Raw genomic sequence first — 20,383 nt, forward strand, 5'->3', positions numbered from 1 at the left:
CCAAAATGTATTGGGACACATTTAATATTTATGAAATATAAAATAAAGTATGTATTTGAGTAATTTTGATTATATCTATAGTATAGATTCAGATACAATTATCCCCTGTTGAATTCACTATTTTCTTTTGCACTCGAACTGTTCTGTATATTTGTGGTTGGGAATTAACCTTCCTGTATGCAAAACCTTATCTGTAATTTGGTTGGCTGCTTTTAGCCTTGTGGATTGCCAAGTATATCCTAAGTACTGGGAAAAAATCATCTGTGCATTTCCATGACATCAACACTATAGTATTTCCTTCATTTGCCAAATAGAAAAAGTCCTCCAATATTCTGCCCATAACAATTATTTGTTGTTTTACAGTATACTTGGGATACTAGTGAAGAATTTCTATTTAAAGCAATGATGGCTTTTGCCATGAGAAAATATTCCAGTCAACAAACAACCCGGTAAGTATGTGCTTAATTTTCTTCTTCTCCCCCCCCCCCTTTCTGTTAAGTGAGACGAAAGCTATTCCATTCCAGAGAGTTGGAAATAACTGGGATATGTGAGCGTTTCATTTCACAGATGGTCAATTTTCAATGTGCGAAGTGATTTCTTTCTCCTCACCTCATTAGAAGTTTGAAATTGGTCTGGCCATGAGGTAATTGGTGTGATCGTTTCTCTGCTGTTTCTCTTCATTGTATCATGAAAGTCAGTTTGGGAGTCACATGGAGCAGCCCACAAACAGCACAAGCTTAATAGTCCACAAATAAACAACACATTTCCTCATGAAAATTGCAACCATTTGCAGAATTAGTCAAGTTTGAGATTGAAAATGATTGGCAGCTTGTGTTTGGGACCAAAAGGAGTGTTCAGAAAAGCTCCTCTTCAGACACGCTGAGCTCTCAGTCCTTATGATACACATGGTAGCTTGTTCCACTGCACTAGGCATTCTGCATACTTTACCGGTCTGCAGACTAGTGGTTTGAATCCTTTGCTTGATACGTCTCTTCCTGCGCAATCTTATGCAGAGTTCCTCCATTCTAAACCCTCTTCACAGATTGGCAACATTAATGTTTCCTACAACTGGGTGCCAAAATTATAGAAGGTGCTCGGAAAAGTGAGAATAGCATCTGAGGAAAGTAACATTTGAGAGATTTATTATCATCATTGTAGCATTTCTAATATCTCTTTACCCAAAGCAAGCTGAACGCTAGCTATAATCAAGCATGAATTGTAAGTGCCTAAATTGAACACCAGCTAAAACGTGACATAACATAATTCGCTGTATGGGATATCCTTGCCCCTGTTTCTGGTATAATCCACCCCTATAAAACAGACTGCTGGACTAAATTGTCATTGGTCAGTGCTTATCTGTGGCTTAGAGGTGGCAGCTATGTGTAAACAGTTCAGTATGCTGTGGCTTCTCTTTGTATATTATAAACAGAACCGATGATAGCAGTAACTAAGGGGACCTCTCCTCACTTCATGGTAATGCATTTGTGGATGGACTCCAGTGCAAAATACACACATTGGCTGAAAATGACAAGTGAATATTTAAGCATCCCTTTTTTCTCAGCAAATTACATGGCATCACGGAACCAGTCCTTTCCACTTTCCTGTTAACTTGTATTTTGTTTCCTAAATACTCTAGTACAAAATATAGAGTCAGAAGCATCTTGGAGAGATTTACAGTCCAGCAGAATCAGCCCATGCCAGCATTGGTTCTGGGCCAATTCATGCAATACAAATCCTTCTGACCGCTAACATGCGATGGGTGTAGGGTTGCCAACACCAGGCTGGGAAATTCCTAGAGACTTGGGAGGGAATCTTAGGAGGGTATAATGCCATAGACCAGCTGGCAGGGGCCCATGTGAATTGTAGTCCATGGACATCTGGAGAGCTACAGTCTGGCCACCTGTGCCACAGAGGTACCTGGTACCTGACTCACTGTGCTCTGTGGATCAACTAGCCAAGCTATCAGAGGACCCATTGCCTTGCAGGATCAGGGCCCTGTGCATCAGTACCAGTGGATGGAATAGTTGCAGATCACTTCCTCACAGGATCAATAAGTGACATTTGGATGGCTACACCACAGATAGATGAGGGGTTCCTTAGCAAATGGTGCCCTGGCCATGGGTGTGGATTTGGAGGGTCTGCCAGGGCCTCATAGGCATAGATGTTTCCAGCACAGCCACATGTTTGTGTTTAGCATCTGTGCAGATGATGATTCAACAAAGAAACCTGGGAGCATGTGGCACAGTCCCCAGTTCCTGCTGGTTCGTGGGGCATCCTGCCTCAGGCAGGGTTCCAGCAAGCAGCTTCACCTCACTTAGACACATCTGTGGTGCTCAAGGCAGCTCAGCCTGCCTCACCATGTTTCCTGAGAACAGTCACAAAGGCACAGTTGCCTTCCTAGGCAGAGAGATTTGGCACCTCAGTTCATTGGATTTTTCCATAATTTGGTATTCAATAAAGTCTATAACTGTGTCCTTGCATGTTTGTTCATGATGGGGTGAGACTAGCTCCACAGCCTTCCTTGCCTTCCTCCCTCCTCATGAATCTCTTCCTCTAAGGACTGTCCTATCACACCTCCAAGAGAGCAGACTTTGACTCAGTGATTCCTCTGTTGGGGTTGCTGTGGTTGGCCTTTCTGATGCCAGTGGACTTCTGATTGGTTCAACTGCAAAACATAGCAGAGCTTCAGTTGCACCTTGAAAGTTGACCCCATATATTGGTCCCCACCCCCAACCCACATCCTCCAGGCATAGAAATGAAGGCAGAATGGCGGGGGGAACCTTGTTCAGGGGTCCATAGTATTGGACTTCTCAGTCCAATTTACTTGAAATCTGGGGTTTATTTAAAGGACAGGCACCAGCAGTTCCTCAGACCACATGGTGCAATTTACTAAAAAAACAAAAACAAAACAGCACAGCCCCTCCATCCCTCCAGAAATATTCCCCATGGGGAATAATATAGCTGAATAATAGCAGAGCCACACACCCCACCCCAAAAATACCCCCCCCCCAATTGGATTCAGGTACCAAATCAGTACGTCAAACTCAGTAAACCAGGTATCGCAATATTTTGAGCTCTCTGATATCAAAATCTAAAAAAAGAACTGATTTTTAAAATCTGTATATCTGCACATCCCTATTATAATGTGCTGTTGATCAGCCAGAAGATGTCAGTGTGGAACAGAACAAAATGTCGCCATGTTATCCTGGGTGGTAGCTAGTTTTTAACAGGAGCCATCTTTTAATTGAGCAAGGTCTAAAGATCTTCTCTCAGTTCAAAATCTGGTTCTGCTTCCTGGTTTGTGTCCTGCTTGAGCTAATAATATATGGAATGGATCCCACCCTCCGAGAACAGCAGTAGAGTTTTTATCAGAATCTCCACTTGGTCTCTTCAGAGCTGATTATTTGCCAATCTCGACTTTTGTGAGAGAAAGCAGTTGAAATCTTAGGGAACAATTCCAATCAGGTCTACTTAGAATCCTACTCACGTGATCCTACTCAACGCGGCTTATTCCCAGGAGTACGCTAATCAGTGCACAGACCACCAGTTGCCTGTTTCTAGTCAAGAAGGAAAAGAAACCATATACATGAAAACCTTGTGCTGTAAATAAGAATGATGGGATATCTAGAGAGAATGTCAGTTTTTAAATTGCCTTTGTGAGGGTCTAATTTGACCTTAGTTTTCATTCATGCACACACCCGTACATTTCACTGGGATTATATGAATCAGAAGAAAAAAGGAGCTTTTTTAGAATTTGGAGCCTGGACTTTAAGGTGAAGACGTCTGATGTGTGTCATACACTTTGAATGCAGAGAATAGGTTTTAAAAAACATGAAACCTATCAATACATTACTTTAAAAATAGGCCAGAACCCTGCTCTCTCTTATGTCTGAACTGCTATTCACTATCGGACTTTGCTGATTATCCTTGTTTTGTTTCTTTACCACTGTCTACAGAATCTCCAATGTGTTGCTTTGCAATGTAACTGATCGGGTATCATTTTGGTTTGTGATCACTAATTCTTCCTCAAATACCACAACCATTCCCCGGAGTGATGTAGAAACAGCTATAAGGTATTGTACTGGCTGACCCTGTAATAACTGCACATATTATAACCAAATTTGTTGCCCTTGATTAGCATTTTATTGTACTTTTTGACAAAATAACTTGTAGTATATTGTCTTTCCCAATAGCTGTTTATTAATTTATTTACTTTATGTGTTATTTATATTGGTTAACTATATCTATTCTTTTGTTTATGCTTTACCGTTTTCTTCACTGAGGACCCAAAGTGACTTATACTGTTCTCCGCTCCATTTTATCCTTACACAACAATACGGCGAGGTAGGTTAGGTTGACAGTGTGTGACTGGCCCAAAGTCAACCAGCAAGCTTCTGTAGCAAAGGTGAGGTTTGAACTTGGGTCTCCCAGCTCTTAATCTAACACTTTAACCTCTGCCCCTGAACCTTATCCTCCTAGTCTGTTTTAATGGTCCAATCTATCCCTGACTGGGTAGAGATTTGAACCAAAGTTTTCCAAAATCATTCCAGAAGCTCTATCTGCTGCATCATGCCACTTCTCTTCTTATTGTGAGCATTGCCTGTAGAAAGCATAAAAGATGAACATACATACTCAGAACAGGAAGGAAAGTCACTTCTGTATAACTCTAGTCACACATAAGCACTGAGAAGAACATATCTTCATGCATGTACTATTGACTGTAAGTCTAGACAAAGAAGCTGGATTTCATGTAGTGGTAGGTAATATATCCTGTACACAGTGCAACCTATCTGCCAAAGTCTACATAGATAGACTTAGAGGTATACAGGAATAGGTTAATTCAGTTTCTTTTTTCTTATGTTCCCTCTTGAATGAAGATGCCAAAGCAGGCATGCAAGGGTTCATTTCATAATTCCAGTTTGAGTTGTTGTTAGGTGCAAAGTAATGTCTGACCCATCACGACCCCGTGGACAATGATCCTCCAGGCCTTCCTGTCCTCTACCATTCTTCGGAGTCCATTTAAGTTCTGCTTCAGTGACTCCATCCAGCCACCTCATTCTCTGTCGTCCCCTTCTTCTTTTGCCCTCAATCGCTCCCAGCATTAGGCTCTTCTCCAGGGAGTCCTTCCTTCTCATGAGGTGGCCAAAGTATTTGAGTTTCATCTTCAGGATCTGGCCTTCTAAGGAGCAGTCAGGGCTGATCTCCTCTAGGACTGACCGGTTTGTTCGCCTTGTTTATGTTTCTGAAACCTTATGTTTTTAGCTTTCTCAATAACCCTGTAGGGCAGACAGTTCACTAGTGAGTTGGGAATAGCCCTATCCACAGTGGACTTCCTGTCTGGATGCCCTTTAAATTACTAGGTGTGTTTCCAGTGGCCTTCTGTGTGAAGGGTCAGTAGTAGCCAGGAGATACTGGGTAATCCCATGGTTGCCATTGCTGCTGATCTCAGCATGGAACAAGACAAAGTGAAGCACAGGTGAAAAATAAATTTATTGCTGCTGATCTAGCAATGAAGCCCATACCTGTCTTTCATTTAGACTGTCCCTTAATCACGCTTTTTGATAATGGTAGGTAAATGTTTCTGTGACTCCTATCATTGTAAGAATGTCATCTACTTAGCCCAAGTACAGTGAAAATGTATTTATGGGGGAAAGATGGAAAATACATTTTGAGGGCTCCATATTCAATTGTCTATAAGAAGGGTGTGAAGAACAACTTCTATGAATGGAACTTATGATATTTTTTGCTGAATTCCAGTAGAAAATAGCTCATTGCTTTTAATCCACCTTTAAAAATCATGTTATGTTTCAGAGGTGCAATGCCTCTTGTTAAATAAATGTGAATGCAACAATGAATGAGCATGCATTCTGTGGGAAAGATTAATTTTTAAGCTTATGAGCAGATTAAAATGCTTTCTACAGAGAAACACAAAAACATCTTTGTTGAATTAGTAGGGGAAGCTGATTATTTCTTGGGCCTGGGTAAGAATAGTGGAATGTACTTTCTACTTCTTGGCAATTCTTTGAAACATTCACTTTGCATAAGCAGATTTACCATAAATATTTCTACACCAGAAAACAGATTCAAACAATGGTCCAACACTTGTTGACATTATATATAATTGTAAAATGCCCTGTACTGAATTTTAAACCCTACTGCTAAAGTACAAATAAGACTAATAATGAGGCCTTCACATACCCTCAGCTCAACTCAGTTTAGAGCCCTCCAGAGCTCAGATTATGCAACCAGGACAACAGGAACATGGCAAGTGCAAGCACCTTTGTTAACTTGGAATTATTATATTTTGGGGGATCCAGTGGCACCTTTAAGATTTAAAAGGTTTTATTCAAAGTATAGGCTTTGGTGTGCATGCACCCAAAAGTTTATACCTTGAATATACCTCAGTCTTCTCTTGTGAGGGCAATAGTGATCAATGTGGCAAACACATAACACAACACGGGGGACGGGAATGGTGGCCTAGGATCCCTATTGGAGCAGTCCACAAACACCTAGTTTCTTTAAATGAAAAAAAGTCTTCTGGGCCAGATGAATTGCATCCAAGGGTACTAAAAGAACTTGCAGATGTCATCTCTGAATCTCTGTCCATTATTTCTGACACTTCTTGGAGAACAGGTGAGATGCCAGAGGATTGGAGGCAGGCAAATGTTTCCCCCATCTTCAAGAAAGGGAAAAAGGAGGATCCGGGTAATTATCGACCCGTCAGCTTGACATCTGTAGCTGGCAAAATTTTGGAACAAATAATCAAACACTCGGTCCTTGAGCAGGTGGAACGGAGAGCTGTGATTTCTAAGATTCAGCATGGGTTTTGCAAGAAAAAGTCATGTCAGACCAACCTTATCTCTTTTTTCAAGAAAGTGACTACCTTGCTGGATCAGGGGAATGCCGTGGACAGCTTTTGATAAGGTTCCACATGATATTCTTGTTGACAAGTTGATAAAATGCGGTATGGATCCTAATTCTGTCAGGTGGATCAATAACTGATTGACAAATCGTACCCAGAGGGTACTTGTTAATGGTTCAGCATCTTCTTGTAAAAGAGTGATGAGGAGTACCCCAAGGATCTGTCCTGGGGCCTGTGTTGTTCAACATATTTATAAATGATTTGGATGAGGGATTAGAGGGGATACTTATTAAATTTGCAGATGATACTAAACTGGGAGGGGTAGCAAACACTACCCAGCTTGGCTTGTTTAGCTGTTCTGGAAGACACTAGGGCCCTGCGGAACCTAAAACAATTCCACAGGGCCTATAAGACAGAACTGTTCTACCAGGCTTATGGCTGAGGCCCATAGATAAATCAACAACAAACTAGCCCCCCTACACAGAAACAATATAGGAACAACATCAAACACCAGAGAAGTAGACCAATAGAGCACTCCCCACATTGGACAGAAGACTGCTGCTTGTGAGGTTTTTTAAACACATTTTATAACTTGATAAATATTTATATATTTTAACTAGTATGATACATTTTAATTATTTCCATGGGGAAGGGCAGCATAGAAATGCAATAAATAATAATAATAATAATATAATTATTCAGTTCAGAGTTCCCTGTACATTCCGCTCTAGCACATATTTTAAGATTTCCATTTGAAAGGTGATCGCAGCTATGTCTATGTGAAGAGATGTCCAGGAGATCCTGAGTTTCAAAGAACTGAGTTACAAAGAATAGACGTGATTCCTCTCCCCAATTTATTTCAGTGGCTGTATGAGCAGGGAGTGTTTACACTGAACTAGGACAATTCTCTTTACCTGCCCCATGTTTTCTAGTCCAGACGAGTATCTTCTTTATCCTAACTTCCTAGTCTTGTTCCTTTATAATTATTCTGCACATTGTTGTATCTTTTCAAGACTGAATCGCAGGAGAATCAACAGTGCCTTCTTACTTAATGACAACACTCTGCAGTTCTTGGAAATCCCATCAATCTTAGCACCACCCCTTGAACACCCTGTGCCTGTCTGGCTGATTGTATTTGGGGTTGTTCTTTGCATCATTGTGGTTGGAATTGTTTTCCTTGTAGTATCAGGAATCCAGAAACGCAGGAGGTGGGTACTTTGCGTGTCTGTGTTTTGTGTCAGTATGGCATTACAAACTAAAATTAATATACATGGTAATTATTGAAACGTAAGAGCAGAACTTTGCCATCAAGAGTTATGCAAGCAACTTTATCCCCTAACCACTGACAGGGAACAGTTTCATGAGGGTTGTTTCAAGCATCACATCATTTCAGATTAGAGGCATAATCTGCTGCTTCCTGCCACATACAAAAAGTGTACTTATGACCTGATCACCAAAGAAATCACTGTAGTGTAAGATTTTATATCCCTCTATATATCTGTAATTCTTATTGTCTAAAGTAAGTACAGTAACCAGGTGTTGCACAGGGAAGAATACACCTGCCATACCTGAAGCTCCTTGTATAGATCATATCTATGATGTGGCCATATTAGTAATATGATGTGCAATTCTCCATCACAAAAAGGATATCATAATTCTGGAAAGAAGTGTAGAAAAGATCAATCAAAATAATCATGGAATTGGAGGGGAATCAAAAATTATTCTGGGATGGATATATGGAGCCCAAGAAAGGGGCAAACAGAGTTCCTATTGCTGTTTCCACTGGTGAAACCAGCACTGGAGGGATACCTAAAATTCCTCCTTCCCTCTCACTGCAATTAGAGTCAGGCAGAGTGACAGTTTTTTTAAACATTAGTCTCTACATGAAAGTGTAACTGAAAGTTGGGTTGTACATCCATAACCTAACTCATGTCATGTATAATTATGGCTAAGTGGCCCTTCATATTCAGAGGCAGTCTACCTCTGAATGCCAATTCATGGGATGCGGTGGAAACAGGGGAAACTCTTGCTATGGACTTTGCCAAGTATATGGTTATTTATTTATTTATTACACTTACTAGACTGAAAGTCTGTTGCATCCAGGAATCCAACAGGTGGGCCCCCCATGACGCCACCACCGCCACCTTACCTGATGCTCCTGATGGCTGCAGGGCCAACTGCCCTGGAGCCGGTCGTTGTGCTGTTCCGCACCTTAGTGGCCAGTATAGCTGTGTGGCAGGGCGACGGCCCCACAGCCAGCTGGGCTGCTACGGACATTGGCAACTGGGCTGACAGCCCCACAGCCGTTCATCCTGCTGTGTGCGCTGGTGGCCAGGTCAGTTGGCGGCTGAGGCAGGGTGCTGCTGGAGCACCCTTCTCGGCAGCCAGCCAGCATCTGGGTCCAGGGCTGCGTGAGTGCCTCACAGCCGGCCTCTGGAGGGGGGCGCTCCAGGGGCCAGCCCAATCCGGGCGCAGCCATCCCAGATTGACCTGTGCAGGTGGAAGCGCAGGCCAAACACCCGATAAAATATTAGAAATATTAGGAGCCACTAATGGTTAGGATAGTCTGCCTTCCTCCTTGGTGGAACTCAAGGCAGATTACATTAAAAACCCCATAAAATCTCCAACCCTTAAAAACCATACACCTCCAAATGGCAAGAAAGAAAAAAAGAAAATACTTTCCACCCCTCCACAACCATCCACAAAGGGTTCAATTGATAATATAGCAAAACCGGTGTGGGGGGAGGGGTGCATGTTAGTGAACATGTAAAACCGTTATGCTGGACTAAATGGAACTTGGGTCTGATCCAGCCATCTCGTCTTGTGTTCTAAGGATATGAAGCCTGGTTTAACTGAGTGGTCTGATGACTTGAAACTTACTTTATGCTCTTTGTATCCTATTTTCAACATGCAGAAGCTGTACACCTTAATGGCAGGAAAGCTTTCCCTCAATGAGATTATTATGACGTGGAAAAGCTGTAAACTGGATCTTAAAATTAACCCCTCTTTTGAGGTCATTAGTTAGAGTGAACAGAGTTAATGATATTAAATGATTTGTCATGTAATGGACCAATTCACATGTTACTGGTGGCATGGCAAAATCTTGATGAGATTGCATCATGTTAATTTAATGTGGTAAATATTTCCTACTAGCAAAGTGTCCGCAGCATGGCTTCCATGGACTTAACCAGAGAAATGGATGGGGCTATTCTCAAGTATGTGGTGGAAGTGAGGCATGTTTTGATCTACTTCCACATCGATTTAGATATTAGCTTTATGAACATCTTCCATAGGACTCAGTGGGGGCTACTGATGGATTTAAGCATACTATCAGGTTTGGGGGAGGTTGTGGTCTGCACACAGAGTTATTACCTCTTCATCTATTCTCAGATCTTTCACTACTATACTCTGTGCTGGGTGTCACACCTTGGTATTCAGAAGCAATGAAAAGCTGGCAAGGCAAAAATCATCGAATGATGATGCTCAAATAGTGATTGAGTGAACTTCCAAGCAGGTTGTCGTATATTACAATTATCAAGTAATAGCTGCAGAAAGCATATGAAGAACATTGTGACATGTTTCTGGGAGATATCAAAACGAAGGTAGACATGTGAACAAGTCTTCTGGAGATGTGAATGTGCATGGCTTCTATTTTCTAGACACCAGCCTAGCAATCAAGGAGTCATTGCCTCCTTCCTTTCTTTAGCCTTAGCAAATCTCTACATCCAAGAATCTGCAGGAGGCCAATATATTTATATGGCTGTGCATATTACTGATATATAACTCCTGACACAGGTTATTGCAGTGTGTATCATGATGCTAAAAAAGTTCTATTGCTGACCTTTGAGCTTATTATCTTCCCTAAATTGCTGATACAGCATGGGAGGGTCTTGGGCTATGAAGGCCTTCAAGGTCAAGATCCAATCTGTAACTAAAATGTGTAAAGCACAATCATTGCTCATTCTAACCACTTGCTTAGTCTAATCAATATTTACTAGCATTTTTTTTTTGGGGGGGGACAACAATTAGAATAATTAATGCTTTATTGTAATTATTATGAGCTAATCTAGACAAGGGATTGTGTCAAATACTCGATTTTATGTATTTGCAGAATAAACAAATATGTAAGAAAACAGGGTAACTGGCAGATGCAGTCAAGAACGTTCATTTTTGTTAATAATAAGGGGAAGAAAAATCTGAAAAGAAATTCTAATTTGCTTAAAATCAGCCAGATGTTCAGATGCTGATATACAGGACAAAAAGCTAACATTCCTTGTTAAATTTCCCCCAGCATATGGTCTTCAGAGATGTACAGTCTCTGCATGTGGAGGTTTCACTTACACAATTTAGTAAGGAGTGCCTTCTGTGAAGTTGGATCTTATGGCTGCTAAGTTTTCCTTCAAGGGAGAAAGCCCGCATCCGATGGAGAATAATAGTCATCTGATAGAGACAGGCTTCCTTTGATGGGAAATAAGTATTTCTTAGTTGAAAACAGTATTTTTTTTCTGTTGGAGGAAAAGTTCACTCTACCTCCAAATCACCAGGAATTTCTCCAGTGTGAGCAGGCAAGCCTAATACAGATACTCACCAGAATTGCTTAATTTATTTTTTACTGTGCTCTGTGGCAGCACTGCTTGTTGTGTGAAAGGACAGGGAACAAAACATAAAAAAAAAAAAAACCTGCTGGATCCGACCATGGCCTATCTAGTCCAGCAACCTTTCTTACATAAGAAGCCAACCATTTCTTCCAGAGGGCCAACAGCTGGGCACAAAGGACAAAGTCCTTCCCCTGAGATTGCCTCCTGGCTCTGGAATCTAGATGTTTAGTGCCTCTGAATGTAGAGGTTCCCCTCAGTCATCATGGCTAGTAGCCACCGGTAGAAGGATGGTGCCTTGTATCTTGACTATGGGAAATAGGACAATGTAGATGGTCAGCAAAACTCATACAGTCCAAAAAGAGCTGCACCATGCATTACTGCTGAACATGTAGTTTGGTTTTGAGTTGAATAGATTTTTATTTCATGTTTCTCAAGTAGTACTTGTTGATAGCAATAACAGCTTTATGTTCTACCCACTTTAGATATAATAAGAAGCCTGAAGAAACAGAAGTCTTAGAGGAGAAGTGTGAAACTGTCATAACCGTGGAAAATGGGATCCCCTGTGACACCTTGAATATAAAAACTGGCCAGATCAATGGAGTCTATGCTGCAGCAGATGATGAACGGTTCACACCCTTATGAACTGTCACTATGTGCTCATTATTCCCTTTTTCACAGACCTGTCCTGTTTTATCTAAGTAGTATCGCTGCTTATGAGACTGCAAGACAAGGACTTTAATATAATGGGCTTCCCCTGTCCATTTAGCAGATGGTCAACACACATACTGCAAATTCACTTTTCATCAAAAGTCCATCATGGAAAGAACAAATATAATACCCATGTTGTGTGTTCTTTGGGTGTGTCAGGTGACTGAGGCACAGGCTATTTTCTATCACATGCTTTGCGGTAGATCATTATTTAAACACACAGCTACTCTTTGTCATTTGTTCAGTTTCTCGAGGGGAAAAAAAATATGACTGGTGTTCTTCCATTATTATACTCATAAGAAAAGTGACCCACTTCACTGGGTTCTGTGAGAATACTGCATATCAACTATGGGCTGAAAAAGAGCATTTGTTGCACATCGGAAGCAGACAGTTGATAACTTCGGAGAGGTTGAAGTGGTACTGTAGAGCTGTCAAGTGTACTTTCTACATGAGTTAGGTTTTTTATTGTTCTGCCATGGTCTGTGGTCAAACTATTTGTGCAGGTTTCTTTGTATTTCAAGATATACTGGGGAGGGGGATAGATATCAGCTGTAACGCTGCTTCCGTTAGCTTGGATTGCTTTTGATATGACTTCAGTACCTCTTGGATAGTATCCATCATGTCTTACTGGGTGGAAGGTGATTCTTATTCAAAAGTTGAACCAAAGGTAAAAAAGAGAAAGCAGGATCCACTCTTGTGTTGATGAACACAGGGAAAATAAGTAAACACAAGTTTAAAAATGTGCAACTTCCTTGTATTTGTCTCTCCCCCCACCCCTTCATACCTCTTGGGCATGTGTTGTCCTTTTACATATCGTCCTTGTTGGATTATGGGGACTATAAATAAATAAAATTCACAATTAATAAAAACATCTAAGCTGTTTCTAAGAATCACTTTCTAAGAATGTCCAGCATGAAAATAGTCTTTTGCTTGGATGTAGGAGGGCAGGTAGAGAATCGTCAGTCAGAAATCTTCTGTGAGTTTGATATGTCTAGCTTGTACAGGACCAATTCTATACTTTCCTGAACTTCCTGAACCTGGGCTTGTCATTTCCCCAGAAAACACTTTCCTGGGGGCACCTTCTGTGGAGCGTTGTAACTCATACAATATAAATCCAATCTTCACCACACTCTGAGGGAATGTAGGGCAGAGAAATCTGGAAATACCCTGTGAGTTTGGTGTCTCTATCATCCTGTGCGGGCCTTTTACCACATCATTAACTTCATAGATCATGCCAGTTTTTTTAGCACCAAAAACTTCATGACAGTTTGTGGCTCATGAACCAAGAATGGCACAAGCCAGGAACCCAACAGCATTTTCCTGGTTCTTGCTTATTCTTACTATATAACTCTAACTCTTCCAAATAAATGTCTTGGTTGAGCCAAGAGGCTAGAGTAGCAGTTCTAGTGAAGACAAAGTGATAGTAGTGAGTCTGTGCTTCAGGAATGTGGGATGCATGGAATGTTCTAAATCATGAGATGTGGGGCTGCAAACCAACCGAGAACTATATCTAATTTTGGAGAAACCTGCTATTCCATCTGGTAACATGAATGAGTGATGTGACAATGCACATTGGCTTACCTCTGGATCATGTGGGAAGCTGCAATCTATATGGAACTTTATTAGCACTGTTTTGAAAACATTGACTGTTTGACTGAAGCAATGTACAAGATCAGGAAGTCCATACTAAAAGATACTTAGGCAATAAATACCTCATGCCAGTACTAAATAGAGTTAGAGAGAACAGTATTTGATGGTGTTTTCCTGGCTGCCTTGATGTTTGCCCTCATCAAATGAAGATTAGCTTAACAATCTTCGAGGGGCAAGAATTGCAGGAACAGGTTTTTTTCCTCCATGGAGTCATCTTATATTATTACCCATTGCTGCTATAGCTGTAGATATAGCGAATCAACAACTGGGCTTCCACATAGCATGCTTCACTACATGTTCCCCAGTCCCCTGTAAATGGCCAACCCTCAAGTGTTTCTTTCAAGGGGTTTGTGGGTGGGACAGACATTCTTATGAAAGGGTCTGAGGGGTTACTTTTTTATTTATTTGATTTATAAACCGCCCCTCCCTAGATAGGCTCGGGGCCATGTACAACATATTAAAATTCATTATAAATATAAATTCTAATAAGACCGAAAAACAATAAAACCATTCAAACTGTAGATCCTGAGTGCCCTATTATTTCTCTTCACAGGCCTTGTTTTTGTGCTGCACCACTAGGTGCCACCACTAGGCCATCTGGTGGGGCTATGTCTTTCACTGAAAGCTGGGAAATGAGGGAACTTGATAGATTATATAATGTTATACTCCTATGATCATATTCCTTTGCTGATTTCCCAGAAAGCCCTTTAGTGGTGCTGGAAAAGTAGTCACTGGTGGGGACTGGTAGCATAGATGTGGGATTTTCATTCTGCATTGGGGGGTCACCCCATCTTTGCTATACTTTTCTCAAAATATCACAACAAAGCAGGTTTGGGAAAGACCACAAGGAAAGTATAGCGGATACACAGAAGTACCATGATGCTATGGGGAAGCAGAAGGAAAAGCATCCCAACAGCATCCAAACTGAGTCAAGCAACGCCATGTGTAAGACACCTGCATGCCCATCATTGGGGAATTGTACTGTGTTATTGGTGAAGTTCCTGGAGTGATCACCTGGGCTGACATAATGTTGCTTAGACGTAGGACATCACAAGGGCTTCCACTGGCTGATCTGCTCTGATTTCAGAAGGGGTTTAGAGCAAGCAGGTCCTAAGGCCCCCAAGGTCAAAGGAGTAGAGGAAGCAGTGTCCTAAGGAAGGATGAGCCATGTGTTTCAGTAGGCAGCAGGATAAGGAAGCAAGGTTGTAATAAGGAGTGGTCTGAAGGAGCGAAGAAGAGAAAGCCAAATTGCAGGGTCCAAAAGAAGTGGAAAGGAGGACACACAGCCAGAAGTACAGCGGTAAGGTTATCCACTCCTGATAAAAAGTAGCCACCAGAATCTTATGCAGGCCTCTAGGGTCCCTACATGCTTATACACTGAATAATACACAAGTTCGTATCTCAGAAAATCTGACACTACAAATAATCAGTAGTTCTATCATTGACAGGGCACTGGGGAAATATTAACTATAAGTAAAAGCCTTTCATAAGAAAGCCATAAAATATTACTGGTAATTACGTTTCTCCAAAGTTAATCATTCACATTTTCTTGTTTGACTTTAAAAAAAAAACTATTCTTGTCCTTTTACTAGTCTGAAACTATAAAATACTTGATGAATTGGATTCTGTCTCTTTGCTGTGGCTGACTAGGCTGATGAGACAAGCGCTTATAAGGACGTTTTCTTGAAAGAACCTCATTAAGTTTCCTTTCTGGAAGAGCTATGCAGAGGTATCTCTGTCTTCTTTGGAATTTACTTCTTCTGGCTGCAGCCCAGGATGTGAGTCAAAAGGCCAAAGAATTCCTGGAACAGTTCGATATACAGGCAGATGATCTGTCTTATGAAAACTCACTTGCTTCATGGGATTACAATACCAACATCACAGAAGCAAATGCCTGGAACATGGTAGGTACCTTTCACAAGTATTTGCTATTAAGTTAGAACATAGAAATCTGTAAACCGCTCCGCGGGAGCAGTAGTAATAATGCGGTAAGGGCAATGTGGGAGGAGAAAGGGATGGGGTGAGTCGGGGATAAAAACTTGAAGGGGCCAATCAGGAGCCGCGAAGCGGCTCCTGATTTGTCCCCTCCAAGTGTCAGTCCGGGAGGTGAGGGGGCCAGGGGAAGAGCCTTTGCCGCTGAGAAAGGAACAGGGCCGCCGCTTCAAAGACGCAGCTGCCCTGCTCCTTTCCTGACGCCGAAGCTGGGACATCGGGAGGGAGGGTGGGGTCTGCGTCGGAGACATAGTGGGCCTGCTCCTTTTGCCGCGCCGAAGCCGGGACCTCAGGGAGGAAGGCTTCTGCGCGGCGACCCCAACAGGAGCCCTGCAAGGCCACTGGGGCCAGCAGCACCCAGCCTAGCGCCCATTGTATTAGAAAATACAATGGGCTTTACCTCTAGTAGAAATAATAAAATACTATCATGATTATCATCTAAGCCATCTTTGGGAAAATGTGAACATTTGTCAGCATGATACCACAAATGTGGTCCATATGGATCAAGATGGTAAATCCATTTCAAGATGGACAACACAAAATAGTATTTACAGTGAGCAAAGAACAGTGCACGTATAGGCCTCTTAGAATGCAATGGAGATTTTCTATAATAGTATTATCTGTAGATTCCCAAAGATAGATAAAGCACTTATTGCCCAAACTGCTAGAAGGATCTCTCTGCTATTATGTCCTGCTGCAGCATAAGGTCCTCCCTGCTTCTCACTTTCTAGCATCTACAGTAGCAGACACAGTCCTGCAGACATTAACTAATCAGCCAACATGACCAACTCCTACTGAAACAGACTTATGTTAGTTATTGATTGTCAATCATTAAGGATGTGATCCTATGCACATTTACCTGGAAATGGAACCTAATTCTGAGTAGATGCGTAGAATTACATTGCTATGCTTTCAATGAGAATTAGATATGAGTTAATTTTTCTTGCCATGTGCCATCTGAAATTTTTTAAGTTAGTCACCACATGTTTTCAACAAATTGTTTTTGGTATAGTCTTTTGGTATGCAATGATGCTGTCAGCTTCACCTAGCTATATCTTAATCTAATAAACCCACTATCCCACAGATTCTTTCTAATAATCATGACTAACATATGATCCTTATAGGTGGAAAGCATCTGACTCTCACAATTCAAAGAAAATTAAAGATGCACAGAAGACTACTCAGGTTGTCATGATGTCTATCAAGAACAAGTAGAATATTTAGTGTAACTGCCAGTATTATTAACTACTTTATTTAAATGCTGACATCTGCTTTTCCCAAAAATGGGGTCCAAGGCAACCCCATGAATATAGTTTTAATGGCAAATGTATTGTCTAATACACACTCACAACCAGCACCCACATGACACATGGCAAGTATACACCTGAAATTATTTTGGATATTTAATTCAAAAGCCAACACAGGGATAGTTTCCTGTATTAAACAACTATATGTCTAACAAAGCAAAGCAAACAACCAAGCAGAAAATGATGTTCCAATAGCTGGATCGATATGCCTGCTTTGTTTAGTTTATTTCTTAGGGCCATTCCGCACCGGGATCCATGTTGCAAATTGTTTGCGGAACGAAAAATCTCCATTTTAATTCGTCATTATGCATACCTGCCTTTGTAGTGGAATCCAGTTGCGTTTCTATCGTTTCCCACTGGGTTCCGGTCTTGGCAAAAATCGCTAGAAAGGAAGCGCTATTGCTGTGTCCCGCCCCTGGCCGTCAAGCAGCCAATGGGTGGCCGTTATCATGCTCCCAAACAGCCCCTTTCCCTTTAAGGAAGGATTAAAAAAAAAAACACACACACACCCGTTGCAACGAATATGCGTTGATTCGTTGCAATGGAGAGACCCATCCAGCTAGCGGGTGATGTTTGAGCTGCCATTTCATCATTGCCACGCTCCCCCCCCAGTGAAAAAAAAAATCCCCCCCCTCACGGGCGCGATTTTCGGCCGAAAACAGTGTGAAAAATAAAGTGAAAATAAACCAGCAAACGGGCCTCTGCGATGCTTGTGCTTGGTGACTTTAAACAGAGGGACTGCAGCCGGGGAAGCCTCACTGGGTAAACGAAGGCTTGCCGGTGTGTTGATCTCCGCTCGCTCGGAGAAAAAAAATGGCAATCGCTTCGCCGGAAGATCAGAGGAGAGAGCCAGGGGGAGGGACTTTGCAGAAACTGCAACAATGGTAACGCACAGAACTTTCCTGCTAGTGTTGCACATTGGTTGCAGGAGTGTAGTGCTTTCCGGAGGGTGAATCCACTTTTTGGGATTTCCCTGAAAGCGCTACAACGAAGCGCTTTTTGCGGATTGGTTTCAGGAGTGTTGGAGATTGTCAACGACGTTGTGCATAACGTCAAAACTGTAGCGATTTCAATTAGTAACCATTGTGCTATTTTGGACGAATTTTGGCCCTTAGTTATGTCTTGGGGATTATAGAACCTGTGGATGTTCAGCATTCCTCATAGTCCTTAGAGAAAGATGAATTCCTTTTTTAGGTTAAAAGTGGATTGCAGACATTATAGTAATATGTCTAAGACGGGCAAATACATTTGTTTCTTATTACTAGAAATTGTTTAAATTGACCACAAGAATTTTAATAGTGAATTTCATAAAGGCAATGCTGCCGTATCAAATCAAATTTTCCTAGTCAAACATTTGCTGTTATTTTCTTGAAAATGAATAATTCAGAATTCAAATGAATCTTTTCCAGGGAGAAGTGGCCTCCAAGTGGTCAACATTTTATGAAGCAGCCTCCCAAAATGCCAGTGGTTTTGATGTGAATAGCATTTCTGATCCCCATATCAAACTCCAGATTCAGTCTCTGCAGTACAAAGGATCTTCAGTATTATCAGAAGAAAAACAGAACAAAGTACTTTCTGAATCCCAGTAAACTGTCTGTGTAGCTATATGCCTAGATATTTGGGTGTGATGTCTGGGGAGGGAACTTTTGGGAGGGCAGGGAACTCAGAGGTGATGGAACCCCCAAGAGTCCATCCTTCATCTCTGTGGCCTGGTGATCAGTTGTCATTCTAGCCTATCTTGACATTGGTTATTCTAAATCTGTAAAGAGAATAGTCATAAAATAATTCATGTTCCCAATTTTTATTCTGCCAATACAAATAGAAATAATAAAAATTATAGAAATGCATACACATTCATATGACATAGTCATACATAGAACTCACAGACCAGTCTTTTTAACAAGATGATATTTTGCAGTTTTACTCCCCCATTTCCTAAAAAGACTAAAGGATACATAGCCCCAATTCTATTTGTCCCATTCTACTCTATGTCCCGTACTACGTGTGTACTCAGGAGCAAGATTCATTATACTCTCTCCAAGTCAACATGCATTGGTGGTTGAGCATTTTGAGATGGGTGAATGTGAAGTAGCCATTACATATGATAAAACTTTCCTCTACCATTTTTGTGTAGAAGACATCAAAAACTTTTTTGTGTGTTCAGAGAGCTAATGTGGATATGCTTCATAATACATTTAAATTGGCTCCAAAATAGCCTTTAATTTAAAACATTAAAAAAAAAGGAAATAGCAGCAGAGTCAAAGTTCATAACCTGCATCCATATTTTTAAATAAGGAAAGGCAATTAAAAACACATAACTATTCATCTGCAAGGAAATGTAAGTAGTAAGTACTTAAAGGGTTATTTGAGGACACATTATTTAAGAACAAATCTCTAAGGCCTCAATCCTACTTAGGAGAAAATTCCTGTGAATTCTGAGTAAACATGCAAAGGATTTGCAGTACATAGGAGGCTTGAAAACTGAACGGTTCTCTGCTTAACAACTCCAAGTTTGGATGAATTGTGGTTGCATAGTGGTTTCTATAACTTGCTTTCCAGTTTTCATAGCACTAAAGCACTGCACAAACAGGCGCAACAAGCAGAAAGACCTTCTATACCTCTGGTTATACTGTTGGGAGTTCTTGTTATGCTATCCTCTTTTTCATTATTATTTCTACCTCAGTAAGATCAGCCGACGCCATAAACAACCCGGCAGCGTTTGCTGGGTGGGAGAGGGTGGTACCAGAGAAGAGTCCCAACCTGAAACCTGGTGCTATACTCTTGCACCCCCCCCTGCCCTGCAAGTAGAAGTTTCTGCATAGGCACAAATGACATGTAGTCAGCTTTCAGAAACATAGGCAACTGTGTGATCCTAAGCAAAGTAACATGCCTTCTGATTACATTGCTGTCAGTTGTGTGAGACTGTTTAGAATTGCTCTGGAACAGTTTGTGTGGAGGCAAGACTGTTTGTACATCTCCTTCCCCATAGCTTCTAAGAAGGGGCAGTCACCCGATGTGCAATGTCTATTTAGGCATGCTAAATGACTATCTTGAAAGCACATTATGTGACACTGAAATGGCTTAGGTGTAAGTCAAGAAGGAAAGGGGAATGGCTGCTAGTGATGTTCTACAACTGCTTATGCAAGAGCTTGTGCAAGAGTCAGCACACTGCTGGGTGGAGTTTTATGGCAAACTGCAGACCCAGAATCTGCCAGCCAGTCTAATGTAGGGATGCCACTATCCAGATGGCAACTGGGGATCCCTGG

General features: G+C 41.4%; 2 protein-coding genes across 3 annotated transcripts in view; both read left to right on the forward strand.

Moving 5' to 3' along the window:
* CLTRN (collectrin, amino acid transport regulator) overlaps positions 1 to 13,050 on the forward strand; it is a 32,761-nt gene extending 19,711 nt beyond the window's left edge. For both annotated transcript variants that reach the window (XM_077343167.1, XM_077343166.1), the window contains exons 3-6: positions 364 to 449; positions 3,957 to 4,073; positions 7,876 to 8,070; positions 11,943 to 13,050. In XM_077343167.1, the coding sequence (XP_077199282.1) occupies positions 364 to 449; positions 3,957 to 4,073; positions 7,876 to 8,070; positions 11,943 to 12,102 (558 nt within the window). In that variant the 3' untranslated portion in view covers positions 12,103 to 13,050. The remainder of the gene's footprint in view (positions 1 to 363; positions 450 to 3,956; positions 4,074 to 7,875; positions 8,071 to 11,942) is intronic.
* A 2,378-nt stretch (positions 13,051 to 15,428) lies between these two features.
* Positions 15,429 to 20,383, forward strand: part of ACE2 (angiotensin converting enzyme 2) — a 32,384-nt gene continuing 27,429 nt past the window's right edge. Inside the window, exons 1-2 of the mRNA XM_077343174.1 lie at positions 15,429 to 15,722; positions 18,527 to 18,685. Coding sequence (XP_077199289.1) covers positions 15,540 to 15,722; positions 18,527 to 18,685 — 342 coding nt within the window. The 5' untranslated portion in view covers positions 15,429 to 15,539. The remainder of the gene's footprint in view (positions 15,723 to 18,526; positions 18,686 to 20,383) is intronic.

Source organism: Paroedura picta, chromosome 6 (assembly GCF_049243985.1).
Source record: "Paroedura picta isolate Pp20150507F chromosome 6, Ppicta_v3.0, whole genome shotgun sequence".
In the NCBI taxonomy this organism is placed as follows: domain Eukaryota; kingdom Metazoa; phylum Chordata; class Lepidosauria; order Squamata; family Gekkonidae; genus Paroedura; species Paroedura picta.